We start from the raw sequence: 20919 nt of genomic DNA, 5'->3' as shown, positions 1-20919 counted from the left end.
TTCCCCTAATTATGATGTTCTAACAGCTATTAAAAACAGTTCATACACTATATGAAATATCTGGACATAAATTAAGATGCGTTTTGTATCCGTCCATCTATAAATTACCGTAATAAGCGGATATTGGACTTTGCGCCAAAACTTGTTCCCTCCGGGTTTTGATCAACTCTCTTTAAATAACTGTAAATCTCCATGGTCTAAAAAATCAAGAGCACAAACATCGGGATTTAGGCTTTGGGAACGTAATGGAGGGAGGGATGGTTTTGGAAGCAATAGGAAAAAGAATGCAAGCACAACGTTGTTTGAGACGTGCAAAAATATTTCCGATTCGTTATGAGACCATGGCGGAGTAAATCAGACCCCGGGAAACACTGCTCTGGGGGGCCAGTTTTGGCCCGCGAACCGTATGTTTGACACCCCTGATGGAGGTTGACAGAAAGGGTTTTCTTCTTCATGACTGCAGCGGTTCTCAACAGTTTCAAATCTGTACGAGTTAAGCTTTCCAGGTTTGAAACTTTGAGGATGACGATCTGAAAACAGCTCTGCATAAAATATAACTTGCAGAGATTTAAAAAGAGACTTTTTTGATATTATTTATTTGCATTTTAAACATTTAAACACTGGGTTTCAACTTATCACGTCTTATTTTTGCAGTTTCAGATTATGGCATGATATTAATCCCATACCTGTGTATTTTAAATCCCACCATTGTAAAAACAGGGTAATATTAAGATAAATAAAAGCTAATCAAAAATATAAAACTACAGTGTTTGTTCTTTTTAGAATCAACATGAAACAAATCTGTCCCTCAATGATGAAAATATGTCTTTATAAAGTTTTGATGCATACAAATCCCTTTTATTTATCCCTTTTTATTTCTCCAGTACTGTTGAGGACCTGCTGTGACGGTTTAGTCTGTACCTGCTCTGAGGTGTCCCACCACGTCAGCCAGGCTTCCCTTCTTGACCTTGGTGATGAAGGCACCTAATCTCCCTGACTCCGTTACTCTGCCTCCCACCACCTGAACACAAGCAGACAAGAGAACGAGGCGAGCTGTCGTACGACGTGTGGACGTCACCGACTGAATCATTAATAGACAAAAATCTTTTGCTTGTGACCTCTGACCTTTAACCCCAGCAATGCTCCTGCTTCTTTGGGCATGGTGGCGCTCCTCTTACTGAGCGTGATTCGTCCAATGAGGTGGTCTCCCTCCTTGGACGGTTGCCAGGTTACGGGATGCTGCAGCAGAAGACAGGATGTAGGAAGAGGGTGAGAAACGTGAAACTCAGGAGACACGTATATGCAAAGAAGGCACATCTTAGACAGTATGAAGATGGATGACGGAACTGCTCCTCAAAAGTGAAGCTAAAGCAAGTAGAGCTCCCCCTGGTGCCTGGCTGCAGTATAGATCATAAGCTCCACCCCCTCCATGTTAGTGGGTGGGACTTGGGTCAAACTAAAACACTATTAATAAGGATGGTTTCTGTCATTTTAGGTAGTTAATATAATATTGATGCATCTTCGGGTGTGAATGATTTGGATAAGTTTTGTTTTAGTGAGTTATTTGACGCTATAGAAACAGGATGCGACCACCAGTTGCCATGCCAACCGCTCAGTAAAGCGGTCTGTGGGTCCGTGTGAGTTGTAAGAATGAAAAATTAAAAATAAGTGCAGTGTATAATCCAACATTTCCTTGTAACTGGTGGAGATAGAGCAGAGCATAATATTAATTAAACGAAAACACAAGTGAGTCTGGAGGAAGTGTGGGTGGGGCATCAATATCACGGCTCCGCGTGGCTCCACTCTCGGACCGTACTGATCAGACTCTGGCTCTAAATGCACAAGATGGCGCCGCACGTATCTCCGGGAAAATAGCATCTGTTTGGTCAATGAGAGGAAGTGGTGACGCACTGTCCATATTTATATACAGTCTATGCTGTACATCTACTGTACATATATAACTGTATATTCCATAGCCATGTGTTGTATTCCACAGTCGTATTTATATTTTTATTCATATTTATATTACATTACATTCCAATTGAGATTTAGATAGTATATTTTAATACACTGTTGATACTGAGCATCTATTAAATACCATTTAGCTTTGTTAGTAAGGGAAACTTGCAAAGTAAGAATTTCACTGCATGGATGATATAACTGCTGTTTGTACTGTGCACATGCCAATAAACATCGTGACTCTTGAATCTTAAAAGCCGAACGAACGTGATTGTGTCGCAAATAGTGTGTGATACAGAGGCAGTCAAAGACAAAAAAAAAATTATCTGGAATCGGCTCACGTAAAACTACTGCGTGTAGCTACACATAAAGTTGAATTTACAGAGAAGGCAGAGGTCACCGTGTGCTCGGCTAACGACCGGTTGTCACTGCTGAGCCTGACTTCATGTGTTCCCGTGATCTGAGCGGCGAAATCTGAATAATCCAGAGGGTTTTGTTTTGGTGACATATATAGAAATTAAAACACTTAATCCAACATAACATAACGTTTCCTGTGAACGGATGGTTCAGAACTGTTTTAAAGTTTACCACTATTTGTCTTCTGGCAACACTACTGATAAAAAGATCCAAGCATCAATCAGATCAGTCCAGACCTGATGTGTGGATGAGAAGCAACTTCATGCATCATTTCATACAGGGTTCCCCTCCTCTAATAACAATATCATTACGGTCACAACCATTTTCTGCAATTTTCCAAGAAGAACATTTGCTAATAATCGATAGTTTGGATAAAACACGTCAGCAAATGAACACTAGACTCGTTAAAGCCTGTTTCTGCCGGGGCAGCCGACACCAAGATGTGCTAAACAAGAAGTGTTTGTTCCATTAATTTATTCATTGGAATAAATAATTATTAAAAAACACATTTGGATAGCTAGCACTTAAATATAATAGCAGAGACAATGAGAAGGGATCCACGTAGTTATACATTCACCTTTTTTCTTCTCGTATTCAAATATAAAGCCTGGACCGCTTCAAGGTTGTTGAATATTAAAAGAAAAACCAGAAATAAAAAGCAGTGACTTACGTGCCACACGGTGGGGTCATGTGGGTAGCACTCCCAGTCGCCTGCAAGGGGAAAAAGAGATCGGCTCAGATACTGTAACTGTAACATATCCTCTCTATACACACACACACACACACACACACACACACACACAGGAAAAGCGTACGGCCGACGCTGTATACACAACACATACCAGCCTGCGTCCTCTCATACACGGCTCAGCCAAATTTGGGGGCTCGTCGGAGGGGGTGTGTTTACAGTGGAGAGGGTTAAGTTTATTGAATATTCAAGCCTGGGCTAGAATTAGACATGCATCACCCGCCGCAGCAGGACGCGGCCTAAAAAAAGCTTTAAAAAAAAAAGAGTAGTCCACAGAGGCAGCTATGATACCGAAGGATGGCTAAGTGTTTTAAAAAGCTTCAAATCCCTCGTAGATGCTTTACAGATTAGATGGTGTGGATTTACTCTCAGGGTAAAGCAGAGATGTAAGGCAATTAATACATAGTTTTCACACTATTTACACCGATCAGCCACAACATTAAAACCACTGACAGGAGAAGTGAATAACATTGACAATCTTGTGACAGTTCAATGTTCTGCTGGGAAACTTCTGGACCTGGCATTCATTGATGTGGATGTTACTTAGACATGTAGCACCCACCTAGACCAGACCAGATACCCTGGTACCCCACCCCATAGCAATGACACTCCTTGATGGCAGCAGCCATCCCCAGCAGGATGCAGCCACAAAAACGCCTTAGGAACAACTCAAGAAACATGAAGAACAGCACAAGGTGTTGCCCTGGCCTCCAAATTCACTAGTTACCAGTCAGTGTAAACTGAGTTACCACTGGAGTTCAACGATCTGAGATACCATCAAGCACACAGCTGATGTAGGGATCCCTCCACCCTGTCGCCAAAGGCCTTGCCTCACTGCAAGAAGGTGTGGGTTCTAATCCAGGCCGACAGGGGCCTTTCTGTGTGGAGTTTGGTTCATTCGTTTGATCGTGATTACATACTTGAGTCGATTAGCAGACACATTCCAATGATCGTTAAATGATTTTTCTCAGATCCAGCGTTTCAGCCCAGAGCCTCCTCCTCCTCCTCCTCCGTGCACATGGGCAACGTGTGCAGGAAACTCAGCGACGCTGTTATGACACGCAGTAAAACAGAGCCAAGCGCTCCTAGGAGCCGGGGAGCCGTGAGGTTAACGACTTGTGACAACTTATAGTGACATTATGTAATCTTAAAGAAAACGCTCTGACGACAGGATCACCCAGTTCTCAGTTTCATAACTCGAGCGGGGGACGTGGTTCTGTGCAGTGGGTGGGCGGCATGGGCGACTCCGCCGTCTACTCTTACGAGGGCTTGGGATGAAAAGACAAAAAGATCAGATTCAGGTCAGCGTGCAGGGTCACTGGTTGTTCACATAGCATGGTATGGGACTAATACAACAGTATTATTTCTTATTAGCACAAAGGAAATGTGGGTCAAACTACGAGCGATCTTTATGTAAGAGTAGTGCTCACAAGAAGTCATGTGACTCTAAACATACCTTTGCATAGAACGGATTGAGCGTTCACTAAACCAACTCCCAGTTTCTGTTTCTGACTTTTCAAAACCAGAAACAGAAGGCAAAACAAAAAAATCTATATTTTAAGAAATATATTTTTAAAAATAAAACACGATGGGATGAGGCTATTGATCCCGGAAGAGAAATTAAGAACGACCTGGCGGTATTTAAATGAGCTCCACCTTTGCAGATGAACACATTAATGCCTGATTTAATAATGTCACCTGTTCTTAATGGGTGAATGGGTGGGCCACATCTCCACTTTGCACCCTAACGTGTCCAAACTTTGATTTACAGCACATCCTTCATAATTCTTCACGCCGATTCACACTGGATTAGTTTTATCACAGGACCTCTGCGTTACGAGAAACAGGGTTGGTAATTGGCGGTGTAATTTTTACTTTACAAATTATGGCCGATTCGCATGGGATTAAGATCACGGATGACGTCCGCCATTATTACAAACTTCTAGAGCTCCCCAGGTAAAACTAGTCCAGTGCCAATAGGCCTACAAAAGCATGCATGCACTCGTCCAGCTAGCAAGTTAACGGCCTACAGTGACATGATTGTGCATGCCGTGTTGACGCCGGAAATTACCAACGTGTGAATATTTTCCTCAATAACATCAAAGTGGCTGTGGGTTTTGCTAAAAGCTGCATCCCACAGTGCAGGAACGCCGGCAAAAATCAAGCAAACATGAGCATTCTGTGTGTTAGCAACCATCGTTTAAAGGTCATTAAACACTTTCACCCACTCTCAACCTGCACGGATTATCTTCGTGGTTATCTTATTTAATCCTAGCATTCAAACAAGGTAACTCACTGTTTCTTTACCCCCTTTACCTCCCTCAGTCATAAAACAAGCTACACTAGTTGTAGGTGTAACAGCACTGACAGTAAAATTCTTCATTATTGGCTTTTAAGATAAGACTATTAATTAATTCATCTTCTGTAACCGCTTGTCCTCTGGAGGGTCACGGGACGGCTGGAGCCTATCCCAGCTGTCATTGGACGAGAGGTAGCCAATTTAGAATCACCAATGAACCTAACCAGCATGTCTTTGGACGGTGGGAGGAAGCTGGAGTACCTGGAGAGAACCCACACAGACACAGGGAGAACATGCAAACTCCACACAGAAAGGATTCAAACCTTCTTGCTGTGAGGCATCAGTGCTAACCACCACAACACTGTGCCGCCCAGATAAGACTATTAATCCCCAAGGAAGTTCTTGTGCATAAAGAGGAAAACACAGTCAACGGCAAATACGACAAAATACACTTTTAGAAATCATAAGCGTTAAATATAAAATATAAAAAGCCAAGATCAGAGCCTGATGGTGGTTAGTTTTTACTTGTTATCAGAGAGAAGTGTCCATCCCTACTAAAGAGTAAGTTACAGTGGTAAGTGAAATACTGCGCCTAGTGTTAACAAAAAGGGGGGGGGGGGGAGTTGTTTAACTTAATAGCTGTAGGAAGGAATGACTTCCTGTAACGCTCTGGTGGGTCGGTCTCCAGTGTGGCATGAAATATGACCCGTATAATTAACTGGATTTTAAAAAAAAAAATAAAAAGCAATAAAAAGTATATAAATTAATATATTTTGGGATGTATAGAGGATTTGTGGGATAATTAAAAGATTCACATTAAAAACATGAATTGATAGATGTGGGATAAGGAGATAAAAAGTGAAAGGAATCAGGAGTCACATGCATCTGCTGTTTGGTTGTTTTCCTTTAACAGAGTTGACAGTGTGTGATTGTATATAGCGGCAAACATGCACAGATCACAGTCGGATCCAGTGTACTGTGACTCTGTGTGTGTTTGTGAGTGTGTGTGTGCGTTTTCCCGCTCTGATCTTACAATGATTTACATGCCTGGACGCTCCTCGGCTGCCAGCAACCACATCTCGGAGCTGACCCCGTCTCAGTCTCGAGCTAAAAAAGGAAGCAAGCGCCTCGCCTGCCACGACGGCGTGTTTAAAACCTGGCCCGACAGAACACTCTCACACTGAACCGGCAACTGATGGATGTCATAACGCCTGGTCCCGGGCCAGGCTTGTGCTGCGTGCACAGTGTGCTCCGAGGAACACGATGCGCTTTGCCGTTGCCAGCTTCCGGTGAAAGTGAAGCTTTGACGTGGCATGAGCGCCGCCGCAGAGGGTTTGTGCGGAAAGTGCCAAGAAGCGGGAGCAGAAGATGAACTCTTTTAGTAACTTTTATTCTGTTGAATAGAAGTTATTAGAGTTTTCAATCATTAGATAGTATCTTCATGAGCAAACTTGAAGTATACTTGAAGTTCATTTTATTAAGTATGCTTGAGTATAAGTATACGTATAGCAAGTATACTACAGACCATGTACTTGTAGTGTACTAGAAAGTATACTAATTTAATACTTCTTCGGACTAAATTGGAACATTTTTAAGTTTATAAAAGTATACTTTAAGTATACTTTATAAGGTAATTTTAAGTTTACAAAAGTACACTTTCAAGTATACAACATGTACACTCATATATATATATATACTACTAGTGTACTAGGTATATACTTCTAGTCCACGTTTTAGTTTATAAAAGTATACTTAAAGTATACTTTTATATACTTAAAACGTTCCAATTTAGCCAGAAGAAGTATTAAATTAGTATACTTTCTAGTACACTACAAGTACATGGTCTGTAGTATACTTACTATTCTTATACTTATACTCAAGTATACTTAATAAAATGAACTTCAAGTATACTACTTTTTGCTAAGGGAAATCATGGTGTATGAGGTTGTAGATTAATAATGAATACATCAAATTGGTGAAATCACAGGAGCACGCATGGAATTATGTAGTAAACATAAAAAGCGTTAAACAAACCAGAATATGTTCTATCTCGTAAATTCTTCAATGTAGTCAACTTTTGCTTTGATTTAAAGTTTTGCACATTCTTTATCGGCTTCATTGGGGGGTCGGCTGGAATGGATTTCAGCTAAATGTCAGATAATGAGAAGGTGCATCCAAACTTTACAACAAATAGCTGCCAGGGGCTGAGAATGTACTCGTGACGGTGAGCGGCGCAGAGTGTAACCAACGTGCACGCTGAGCCTCCAGTGGTTTAGCAGGACAGAGTGTGACCCGAGTTATTTTCTGTATGTTCCCTAAACGCCTCACACACAGGTTATAGGTAGATGCCGGACAGCTCGGTTAATGCAGTGCACAGAACTTAGTGTGTGTCCAAAAGGTGAGAAATACAAGCACAGTCTCAACACACCACTGTTTGTCTTCAGTGCCAGTTATATTCACACATGTCGGGATGCTAGCGTGCTAAGGTAACCGTAGAAAACAGCTGAGGTATAAGGCACCTTGTGATGGTGCTTGATGGAAGTCCATCTTACAGATGACCGACTATCAACACACACTAAAGCCATCCCTAGTGTATCTAAGAACTGCAGTCAGCACAGTGAGCGGGGCAGTATTTAAGTCAAGCTTTGAGCATATTTTCACAATAACCCCTCAACCTGTAAAATGATGTTGAGTGATGACCCTGAGGGGTTTCCCAAATTAAATAAAATTCTGCAAAATCAGTCTGGGGTTCTGGGACAGCGACGTAACTCAGTTGTTCATTCTGAAAACTTACACGGCGGGTTGTTCTGAGATTTCAAAGGATACAGTTCAAAATCTTAATATTACACACATCGATCAGGCATAACATTATGACCACCTTTCTAATATTGTGCAGGTCTCCCTTGTGGTGACTCATCAGAGAATGGACATGGGCCTTCTGAGGGTGTCCTGTGGTGTCTGGCAACAGAATGCTGTTAGTGGGGGTCTTTGAGGGGAGGGGCCTCTGTGGATCATCCCACAGATACTTGATCAGTTTGGGATCTAGTGAATTTGGAGGCCAGGTCAACACCTTGTGCTGTTCTTCATGTTTTTTTTTAGTTGTTCCTAAAGTGTTTTTGTGTGTGTGTCTGTGTCAGGCTGCATCCTGCTGGGGATGGCTGCTGCCATCAAGGAGTGTCATTGCTATGGGGTGGGGGTGCCTGGTCTGGTCTAGGTGGGTGCTACATGTCTAAGTAACATCCACACCAATGAATGCCAGGTCCAGAAGTTCCCCAGCAGAACACGGAATTGTCACAAGATGGTCGATGTTATTTACTTCTCCTGTGAGTGGTCATAATGTTGTGGCTGATCGGTGTATATATCACAGATGCCATGTCTTGTCTCAGTAATATGTCCCATCTGCAGCCACAAGGCTTGCTCAGTGCAGCTGTGTGTTAGTGTGCAGGATTAGACCCGTCGTTAAAAGCTGTTAAAACCTCCTCTTGAATTTAACAATGAGACATCTCTTCACCTCCGGCTATGTCTATTTATTTATAGTTTTTATTATTTTTAACACAGTGGAAAGCAGCAAACCCAGGCGCCTCGCAATGCTCAGCAGCGAAGTGACAGAACCCAGCTTGGACGTGACAAGGTTAGAGAGTAAACAGTCGCGTGTTCTCAGGCTTGGGGACATGGTTGCAGCCATGCGAGGCCACACAAGGTCAACCCTGGGATTAACTGGGGTCAAGCTGCCCCATCGCAGACGCACTAACGCGCGCACACATGTGCACTCGGTGTGGGATCGTCCTCCCGTAGGGGCCCCGCTGAAAACAATACAACATGACACGCAAGGGAAACATTCAGACACACACACACGGCCTGGCACGCTTGTTAACATGCATGCCGGCTGCAGCCTGCTGCATGTGTCCTGCACAATCCGACCGAATTTTGCAGGAGGTGCAGGGTTTGTGTTCAAACAGAAACAAGGAAAAGGCGACACATTTCTGCTTAGAAAGGCATTTTGTGCGGCACGATTTAGATTTCAGCGCTACTCACAGCTGTATTTCAAGGTGAAATCAGAGCAGCCTTACCTGGTTTGGTCGGCGAACGCAGAGTTAAGAAAGAAAAGTGAAGTGTGAATGAAGACGGAGGACTGAGACTAAACAGCCCTCCCGTCTACATTCACATCACATGATAGAGCGGTCAAGTGGGAGTGTTCAAACACACGCACACACGCGCACACACTGAAAATGCAGCGCCTCATGTCATAGAGTAAATGACATTAACCAAACACACATGCGGAGCTAAGTGTGTGAAATGAAATGCTCTCCGTCACCACTTCTTAAACTGATCCCAGAGTCCAGGTGAAAGGGTTTTTAAAAAATTCTTGACAACAGTCCAGTAAACAGTGTCTCAGCGAGGCGTTTTAATTATTGACTCTACATGCTATAGTTGCAGGAGACACTTAGCTGCTGGAGGACTGGGATAAAATAAATATTAAAACCACATTAACATGATGTTCTGCAGGGATCACTGGTTTCAAGTTATTCCAACAACAACTGGTGCTTTTTATTTGATGATTGGTTTCAAATCTTTTTTTTGTTTCCTGAGGGTAATCATTGTTATGTACCTAAAGTGATCCCTGTCAGCTAGCTGGGCTGTGCTGCATTGAGTTTATCGGTTCATCATGAGGAGGTGGATGGTGGCGTCTTTACCTCCTCCTCAGTGTTTGACATGAAAGATGGATGTCCATTCTATTACAACGATGTTCATACTGTAGCTGGGTCCCAGCTCCATACTGTATATGTACTATAGTGTAATAGTGTTCACTGTTCTCCCATGATGCACTGCACCAAAGCAAATGGAGCAGCTTCTTAAAAATATATTGAATGTATTAAGAAGTTGCAGGGGGTGGTGGTGCATCTAAGCAGGCACGTCCTGAAAAAGTTTTCTCTTTGACAGGTTGAACTAAAGCCCCGCCCACAATTCGGTATAGAGTCTTGGCAGTCGATTATGTTAATTAGCCAAAGATCTGCCTGACCAATCAGATCACGTGGGCGGGTTTTATGTGGTGATGGACAGAACTACAGTCATCTGAGCGCTGCAGATTTGAATTTGTTTAAAACTAAATGGCTGTGATTGGCTGTCCATTTGCATGCAGAGGTATTTTTTTTTTCTCAGTATCCGTTGAAACATGCCCCATAATGAAACTGAAATGGTGCGTCACTAGACTCGTATTCTAATAAAAGTTGAGTCTCAGACCACCTGGTTAGAGTATGATTTTCCTGCAGCATGTTTTCAGATCAAATGTTATGTCATATGATCATGTGACTTGTGACTGAGAGCTGTAAGTGGCTCCTAAGTTTCACAGTGTTGTCCAGAAGTACTTCCAGCCAAAGCAGTGTCAGTGTTCAGATGGGTCATTACCTCAAATGTCATCAGACTAAAAACTGCCTCATTTAACGGATGATAACATGTCAACACGTTCCAGACTCTCTTCACAAACAGAAGCTGATGATTGATATTCTCTCACCTCTCTCGCTGACACTTTCGATCTCGGCGTCCTCGCAGCTGCTGTACTCAGGCGTGGTCCCTCCCTCCTCCTCTGAACTGCTGACGCTGGTTTGCCTCTTCCCTCCGGCCCCCAACCCTCGTTTTGATTTGTAAGGCCGTGGCGGCGGCGGCCGCAAAGACTCCGACTGGTCAGAGCTTAACGAATCGTTACGCAACATGCTCTCGGCCTTCTCCCTTTTGGTCCGTCTCACTATAGGTCCCTGACCTGAGGCTGAGCCAGGGCCCAAACCAAGGGGCTCTCGGAGTTCAGGCGGAGGGGCTTGTTGTGAATGAGTGTGTTCTTGCGGCCCGCCTACTCCGCCCACCGTCCTCTGACCAGGTTGAGCACCGTTCCCGACCTCCACTCCCCCTACACCCCTGCCTCGCCCCTGCCCGGGCACAGGGTGGCCCCTGCCTCCGGGAGGGGCCGGCCCCGTTTGTCGAGGAGGTGCACCACTGTGGTCCATGTGGTGGTAACCCCCCTCTTCTGTCCGTCTTACACCGCCACCTCCTCCAACGGGATCGTGCTCCAGAGAGCGTCCCTTTGACAGCCGTCGGCTTTCCCTGCGCTCCCTGGACTCGCCCCGGAGGTCCCGGTCCATGGAGACCTGGGTTTGCAGTTTGGGCTGGCCTGGATGCCGCTCTCCCCGACCCCTTCCATTTCTCCTGGGGTGCAAAGAAAAGAGAAGGATACAGGTAAGTGTTGTTGAGAAACTCATCTGTGTTATTTTTTTTTAAACCAGGCATGTTTTTAAAACCTTTACTACTGACATGACCATGTTTCCACAGTTTTCCTAAGGAAAAGTTGATGTGATATTTACTTTTTTTTATGAATTATAGATTATTAAACAACCTCAGTACATATACATGTAGAGTTAAGAGTCGTATATATTTGGAGTCTGTTTTAGCTGTTTGCCAAACACATCCAAGTTATAGTTGTGTAAGTGCAGACTCTCGTCTTTAATCTCAAGGTATTCACATTCAATCTAGAGCAAAGGTAGAGGAATTACAATCATTCTTATATACAACCCACGACTGCCAAAGTCTCGTGAATGTATTTTTGGGGTATATGAGTGATTTGCACCTTAGACTGTTATCACTGACCCACCCATACGTCCTCTAGGCTCACTGGTGTTTGTCTTTAATTAATACTACGCTCTGCTCTACCTCTGCAAGTTACAAAGAAATGTTGGATTTTTTAATAATTTTTCCTACTGTCGCGGCCCTACGGGACAACGTAACAGAGCGATTGTCAGTGGCAACTGTCAATCATTGTGATGTCACATCCTGTTTCTATAATGACAGAAAAAATACTTGAAAAAAATGTATTTGATGTGTACTTGAGTGTTTTAGTTTTGCTCAAGTCCCATCCACTTACATGGAGGGGGGCGGAGCTTATGACCTATACTGCAGCCAGCCACCAGGGGGAGCTCCGTGTGCTTAGGCTTCACTTTTAAAGAGCTGTCATTGCTTCCACTTGTTATACAGTCTATGGTTTACACTTTGTGGTGAACCTTCTGTAACCTTCTGTAACCTCCCCTAAAGTCTTGGATGGCTAATGATATTTCTACCTCCCAGAGAGCGCTCTTCACATGTCTGGATGTAGTGAAGTTTTTTTTTATTTTTGGAAAATGATTTGGTTCGTATATTTAAATCCTTTTAGGTATTGCTACCCCTTACAACTAGGGATATACTCATACAAAACAAATACTTAAACTCAAGTACCGATGTTGCAACATTAGCGTCCACTAATAGAAAGTCCAGAGTGAAAAACCACTTCTACTACCCAGTGTGTTGGAACCGACTGCATTCTTCCATTACACTGTGAATAGCATAGGAAACTATGCCCAAGAGACATAACACGCCGCTGTATAAATGGACCAATTGAGGAATGCAGGGAGATGATGTTCAATAACACAAATATTAACATATTTAACAAGGACTGCTTTCTTTGTGTTGGCTGAGACAAGACAGGTGCACGCATTTCATACATTCAGATCACAAGTCATTGTCCTCTTCTGTCAGCGGGAATAACATGGTCTTATCCTTTCTTCAGATATGAACCTTGTCATCTAAATGGGGCAGAAATTTTACACGTTGGACTCCATCAGAACTGGAGTTTGATGTTTACGTTGTTTCTACATATGTGCACAGCTTCTATGGCTAATTGGTTTCAAAATCCATCACAGCACTTCCTTTATATCAGCTCACATGCCTTGAGTCTGAATAACGCCTTATGTGTGGTAAAAATGTTTCAGAAAGTGTAGCACATCAAAAGACCAATGATTCGTCACCAATCTAGACGTGTCTCCAGATGCAAAAGGCCCAAAAGGTTTTCAGCCTTGTTGGCAACATCCCTGTCGAACATATTCCTTTTATTAACCCGCATCTATCCCTGTATGCTACCTTTGAGGTCTCCTTCAAGATAAGCTCTACAGTCATCTTACGTGTCTCGTGGTGGTTCGCTGAGCGACCGAGCATCTGTGCCGGGTGCGGTTCCGGGAGCGCTTGGCCGGTTGGGGTCCTGGATTGCAGCGGAGGAGCCCGGGGGCGCTTGGGAGCGAGATCGGAGCTTTTTGTCCCCGAGCGTTTGGCACACAGACGGCTCGCTGACGGCCGAACCGAGGCCGCCGGGCTTCCCGGACGGACCGGTGAACCACTCGCCGGGCTTGGTCAGGAGCTCCTGCTGCTTCCGGCAGTTATTGCACACCCAGATCACCTGAGAGAGAAGGAGCAGAGCCAAGGATTACAATCATGGAAATATACCTTCCAGTATTACAGACATCAGATGATATACACCAACCAGCAACAACATTAAAACCACTGACAGGAGAAGTAAATAACTCTGACAATTCAATGCTCTGCTTCTGGACTTGGCATTCATTGGTGTGGAAGTTACTTAGACATGTAGCACTCACCTAGACCAGACCAGGCACCCCCACCCCATAGCAATGCCTGATCGGTGTACATAATCTTACAGAGAACTCGAGAAGAGGAACAGAGCGCTGCTGATTATTAGTCTCACACTGAGGTGTCCAACAGGAGAGAACTCTTCTTTACTGCAGCCACTGACGACCATTTCTGCCAACCTCTAATCTGAGGCCCAGCTTATCGCCGCGACTGTCAAACAGGAAATGGAACAATGCACTTCCTAAAGAGCTGCACCGCTGCCAACTAGTCGTCCAGAAAAAGGCTTTTATGGAAGCTTTTTAAGATCAACATCACGGCAGTTATACCGGGGAGCAGCTTGGCTTGCACTGTGGGCTGCTTTTGGCCTCCACATGAGGAGCGCGAAGCCAAGTGGATAATGAAAGAATACTCAGCTCGCTGCCAAAATAATAGCTCCCGTCTTCCTTCTATTCTCTCTCATCACACATATGCACGCCGGCTATACGTTGGCTGCGTTCTTACACCACAGCTGAGCTGTTCCGAATTCAGACACTCTTCAGACGCACACTGACACTAGAATTACATAAAGGATTTATAGTTGTCAGCTCAGTCATTAGTACTTGTATTTTAAGCGATTTTGAGCAGATTTTGCACCATGTACAGCGCAGTTTTTCTACAGAATTTTCTACATTTCTGCACAAAAATGACTGAAACCTTCAGAGGCTTTTCACACATGTCTTGACAGTAGACAATGAGAACCTAATCAAACAAATGAAAGAGAGATATTATATGCAAAAAAAACACACCTGTCCAGGTATTCTGCTAAAGATTAATGACAACTACACGGCATCTGCTCACCGTTAAAGCCGTCTAGCATCCAATAGACTAGTTCACTCTGAAGACGTTAGAGGAGCAACTAAGATTTCTGTTTGGGAAGTGGGAGTAGATAGATGTAAAAAGTCCTGCGACTACTTTGGATGACCTAATGGAAGTCCAGTCGAAAACTGGGAATTTCTGAATGGTTAGAGATGAGATAAAGTTGTGAAGACTTCAAATCCACTTTAGCTGAAAAGCTTTAAAAGCAAATGCGAAGTCTCTAGTCAGTATTACTCTGTGCACGTGTCTTCCAACGTCAACGTCAGTTGAGGTCATAGACTGTATAAAGATGGACGACGGATCGGCTCCTCAAAAGTGAAGCCAAAGCAAGTAGAGCTCCCCCTGGTGGCTGGCTACAGTATAGGTCATACTAAAGCTCCGCCCCCTCCATGTTAGTAGCCGGGACTTGGGCCAAACTAAAACACTGAAATACACGTCAAATAATTTTTTTATGCAAGGATTGTTTCTGTCATTTTTGGTAGTTAATATAATACTGGTGCATGTTCAAGAGTCAATTTTTGTGCTAAGTTTTGTTTCAGTTAGTTATTTGATGCTATAGAAACAGAATGTGACATCATGATGACTACAAGTTGTCATGCCAACTGCTCCGTGAAGCAGTCCCGAACAATCGTGACAGTTGGGGAAAAAAATAAATAAATCGTTAACCTCATAGCATAATTGCCCAAGTAATTTTTGGCCACTGTTACAATATCAATAAAAAATATCAATGCGCTTGCTAAAAATTGTGTTTTCTCTTGTTTTCCCGAAAATGTTAAAATATGACTTAGGCAATTATGCTATGCGGATACGAAATAATAATGAGTACAGTGTATAATCCAACGTTTCCCTGTAAGTGGTGGAGGTAGAGCAGAGTGTAGTATTAATTAAACGAAAACACAAGCGAGTCTGGAGGAAGTGTGGGCGGGGCATCAGTATCACGGCTCCACCCTGGGACCTGGGACCATACTGATCAGATTCTAGCTCCAAACTTGCAAGATGGCGCTGCTCGTATCCCCAGGAAAATAGCTTCAGTTTGGCCAGTGCACTAAGTGGTGACGTGTAGTCCATATTTATATACAGTCTGTGCTTCAGCTAAATAAGGGGTGTGGTCTACATAAAATAATAGAGGATGCCGTAGTAGTGATAGCCATGTTGATAACGGAGCTGAGTGAGAGAGGAAGTGATGTTGAACTGGAAATAAAGAGACTGGAAGGCTTGAAGAAGAGAGCAAGGGGAGGTTAGAGTCGGTCCCACTCCTCCAGCCACCAGGGTTCTCATTACTCCTGAACGCTCCCCGATGACTCTTTAAAGAGACCTAACCACCCCAATATTCTCTTCCTCCTTCCCTTCACCCTCTCCATCCTTCTCTCTCTCTCCCTCTCTCTCTCTCACCCCCACTTTCCCTTCCATTCCTCCCTCCTCCAGATTGCTTTTGATTAAAGCTACAAAAGCCGAGGAGAAAACAGCTTTACACCAACGCAGCTATATTTATCCTGCCAAACACCCCAGCACCACCAGGGAGAGAGGGAAACGTGTGCACACACAAACACACGTACAAAGAAAGCAAAGGAAAAAAAAAAAAAAAAAAACACACTGCCATCATTATTGCTTCGGTGAAAACATCCAACAATCTGTGATTTTTCTGCGGCCAGACCGACGAGGTGGACGGCTGCCAGATCGACGCCGCAGCGCTAGTCTACTTGTCCGTACTTTCGCAGGAAGGCGGAGGTGCTATGTGGTCACAGAGGAGTTTTTAATAGCTTTTGTTAAAGAATATTGATGCGGCATCTTAATTTAAAAGTTGTAAAGTTAGAACAAAATGATGTTTTTAAGTTTTATTCCAAAACCCAGGAGTGTTTTTGCTGTGCAACCCAACTGGAACGCAACTGGGGATGCAACCAGCAATTATTTAAGCATGTCATCAAAATGACCTCGGCTTACTTTTCTTCAAACATCTAAATGATATGACTTTAAATGTACATTTTTGCAGTTACACAAGCAGCAAGCAGGACACCCCAGAGGGGGTTTTAAAGGCTCTTTAATTTAAACGTGTCATCCAGAGCTACACTTAAATGGCGATTTTACTGATGGGTCACCCACAGAGTTTCCTATTTAAACCTCAACCTCCCCCCCAGTCCCCTAGAACTGAAGAAGCTACTCAGATGACTCGAACTGCCTTTTCCAAAATGCTGTTTGGATAAATAACATCAATCATCTTGTGATGATTCAATGTTCTGCTGGGAAACTTCTGGACCTGGCATTCATTGGTGTGGATGTTACTTAGACATGTAGCACCCACCTAGACCAGACCAGGCACCCCCACCCCATAGCAATGACACTCCTTGATGGCAGCAGCCATCCCCAGCAGGATGCAAACACAAAAACGCTTTAGGAACAACTCAGAAAAACATGAAGAACAGCACAAGGTGTTGACCTGGCAGGTTCAATGATCACAAAGCATTCTGGTTGTTGTATTTCTTTGTGGTATAAAGCCACCGAGTTAAAAAATAAATAAAACACAGACATTCTCGTTTAATGACTTGCATTCAAACTGTGAAATTTCTCCTCGAGACGTAGATCCTTCTGCACCTTTTTACGAGGATTTATCTTTTCATTAAAAGTCACTCCTAATTCTTCCACTAGGTGTTGCACTGTTTTAGTGAGAGTTGCCGACATAACAAAACACTGAGACCCAGAACTAAACAGCAGATGGCAGCAATGTGTAGAAATTGCACTTATTTTTCCTAAAAAAGTTCAGGTTGCTCATAAATAGTCTCGTAAAAAAACAGATTTGCGCTAAAACAAAGCGAAACGTCGTTATTTCTATGTTATTGTACACTGTTGAGATCAAATCGGGCTGTATGTGGCCACTGAACGAAAATAAGTAGCTCTAAAAGCATGTTTCACTCCTTTTTGGGAGGAGTTATTGCGTGTTTCACCCTCGTGTGTTGATGCCGCAGAACAAATGGCCGGCGTTGTGGAGACAGCGAGCGGTGAGCAGTTATTTTATAAGAGACTCACTTAATCCAGTAGTAATCCCTGTATTAGATCACACTCAGATGGTGAAACAAGCACTGGAGAGGAGGAACTGTAGGCAGGCAGAGAACAGCCTGACAGCAAAACACACACACACACACACACACACACAAAGCACAGATATAGACAGCTTGTGCATACTTACACAAAAGCACGCATGCAGTCCAACACACAGATAAGAGCAGCGATGCACACATGCACACGAATGCTTGCTCTTTTCCACACGCTCAATGTGCAACAACAGCATCAACGTGTCACATGATCACAGTGGGACCACCACTACTACCCCCCCGACCCCCCCCCCCCACACACACACACACACACACACACACACTCCTGAGATGAGTTTGTGAGAGAAGGAGTAAGCAAGAGAGAGAGAGAAAATAGCTTCCATCCACAGATGGAAACTAGGACACCAAACCCCTGTGTGTGTTTGTTTTGCGTCCCGCTGCATCCGCTCGCGTTTGTGCGTGTCCGCCCGCGTATGTGTGTGTGTGTGTGTCGGTTTTTCCGTGCCTGTCGAGGAGCAGGGCGGCGCGTTGCTCATGTGTGCATCGTCGCTCGTGTGTGCACATGGGTGCTTGTGTCTGACGATGAACAATCCACTGATGAAATGTTGAAGCTCGTTAAAGCCGAGTTTGTTTCCTGGAGAGAGCGGTGGCTCGTTTACGTTAACACACAGACTGAACGGTGTGTGGAAGGGGACGAGGCAGCGAGGGGTTCAATTCCCCGCCAGTGCTTTTAACTTTTTTCGGCATAAATCTATTCATACACACCGATCAGCCACAACATTATGACCACTGACAGGAGAAAGTGAATAACACTGACCACCTTGTGACAATTCAATGTTCTGCTGGGAAACTTTTGGAAGGGTGGACATGTAGCACCCACCCAGACCAGACCAGTCACCCCCACCCCATAGCAATGACACTCCTTGATGGCAGCAGCCATCCCCAGCAGGATGCAGCCTGACACAGACACACACCCAAAAACACTTTAGGAACAACTAAAAAAAACATGAAGAACAGCACAAGGTGTTGACCTGGCCTCCAAATTCACTAGATCCCAAACTGATCAAGTATCTGTATCTGTGCACAATATTAGGAAGGTGGTCATAATGTTATGCCTGATCGGTGTACTGTACCTACTGAAGCTAAGCTGAATTGGCCTAGCCTAGAACTTGGAAGTGGCTATCAAGACCTAGCGGGACTCCTGACACAGAATCAGGCCACCAAGATCTCCAGAGAACGTCCATCATGGCGTCTGACGGTTTTAAAACGCTGTGACAGCATTTGTACCACAGGTGAGAAATATAATTACATTTACACCAAAAGGAGGGGAGGGGAGAGGGAGAGGGAGGAGGGGCCAGGAAGTAGCGTCAACCAATGACAGCTTGACGTATGGCTTGCGTGCGTCGTAACCGAGGGCGTCTGTAAATCCTGCGCTAAGGATGAAAGACTGCCACAAAGGAGATTAGTGCCCACAGCAGCTAATGAGGTACTATATCAGCACGGCTGCAGCAAAACACACACACACATATACAGTACACACACACACACACATATACAGTACATACACACACATACAGTACACAAACACACATATATATATACAGTACACACACACACATGTTCTGAAAGCTCACACACAACTAACATGCATTTGCAGGCGTCCGAGTGCATCGTATTTGTATATGAAGCGTACAGTAACATATAGAACATGAGTCTTACAGGCACAAAGCATTATGGGTACACACACAAACAGTGTGTGTGTGTGAGCAGGTATTCACACACCTCCTAATAGGACTGTGTTAATATTTTATAGTTGTGTTGCAGTTGCTTCCCAGTCGGTAACATGTTTTTATTATTTCTATTTGGTTTTAACACTAAATGACTGTAGTCTAGGTCCTGGGTAAGATTTGTATGCACTTCATTTAGCGGAGAATATCTCAACTGTTATAGACTAATATGACCCCACTGAACAACGTGGGATGTGTGCCAAAATCTCTACCCGGGACGAAAGTCCTGAAAATGACCACAATAGGTGACACTATTATCACACTACAGGTGAATGGGACTTTTTTTCCCCCTTTATAGATATCCTCATAAACATCTACCAGTTTAATCTTCATATTAAGAGAAATACTTTTTGTATTACACTTTGTTTTAAAAATAAAATAAAATATGCAAATTAGGCAATATCTCATTAAATATGCGTACATATAAACTCTTGAAGCTACAGATTTTCTGAGGTGTTCACAATGTTTACAATGACCATGTAGTGTAAGAATTTTGGTTTGATATGTTTAATTGTGTTTCTGTAGATTTTCAGTGTGGATGTTGTGTGTGTGGGGCTTTTTAAAAGAAAGAATACAAGCATTTGATTAATACAGACATTTTATATCCAACCTTGCTATTGTCATTGGAACATTAACTTAAAGTGAAAAATACAGAACAACATGTTTATTCTCTGTGTTGCAAGGTACAACTTTCAACTTTTTCTCAACAGAGTCCAGGTATGGGGATGATGAGAACTCATTCAGTGATAGGATTTTTACAACTATTGCCTCCTTTGCATTTGCAGTACTTGCAGCAACGGATACCAGCTACCCGACAGGGGCAGCCATTCATGTGTGCACACTTGCCACACGAGCAGGGATATGGCAAACCTTCAGGTTTTGAGATTACAATCTCAGGGACTAATAAACTGCCCTTTCTTACAAAACCATAAGCATCTGCATTTAAGATCGAGGTGGCGTCTGTAAATGGTGCTTGGACCCAAAGCTGCAGTTGATAATAGGCTCTTTGTATATGTTTTCTTGCATTAGTTGAGGTGCAAGCGTTCCTCTCAAAGTCCACCTTAAGGGCATTACTATCGAATGCAGCAATGCGCAGGTTGTCAAATGTCTCCATGTCCGTTGATGGTTTGAGACATTTGACCAAGAATGTTTCTGCCATTTGTATTGCACTCTCTGTTAGATGTGGACAGTTGAAATTGAGAATCAAAGAAGAGTTGTCTGGTTTGCGGACAGTGTTCAGAGCTGCAAGTTTGGTTGATATTTTGCTGGTTGTATCGCACCCAGTCAGCGCATGTAGTGCTGGGAGACACTGTGTGAGCTCGTCTCCCAGCGCTATGCAGATATCATGAAGTGGTAATATTGAAT

At 43.6% G+C, this 20919-nt stretch overlaps 1 protein-coding gene across 3 annotated transcripts in view; it reads right to left on the bottom strand.

Moving 5' to 3' along the window:
* The window catches only part of rims1a (regulating synaptic membrane exocytosis 1a), a gene marked incomplete at its 5' end in the record, with an annotated part of 87545 nt that overhangs the window by 28949 nt on the left and 37677 nt on the right, over positions 1-20919 (bottom strand). For all 3 annotated transcript variants that reach the window (XM_084561805.1, XM_084561807.1, XM_084561806.1), the window contains 5 exons: positions 922-1021; positions 1126-1239; positions 3047-3087; positions 10936-11621; positions 13403-13674. In XM_084561805.1, coding sequence (XP_084417931.1) covers positions 922-1021; positions 1126-1239; positions 3047-3087; positions 10936-11621; positions 13403-13674 — 1213 coding nt within the window. The remainder of the gene's footprint in view (positions 1-921; positions 1022-1125; positions 1240-3046; positions 3088-10935; positions 11622-13402; positions 13675-20919) is intronic.

This window comes from Chelon labrosus, assembly GCF_963514085.1.
Source record: "Chelon labrosus genome assembly, chromosome: 15".
NCBI lineage: Eukaryota > Metazoa > Chordata > Actinopteri > Mugiliformes > Mugilidae > Chelon > Chelon labrosus.
This window is presented reverse-complemented; position numbering and strand designations above follow the sequence as displayed.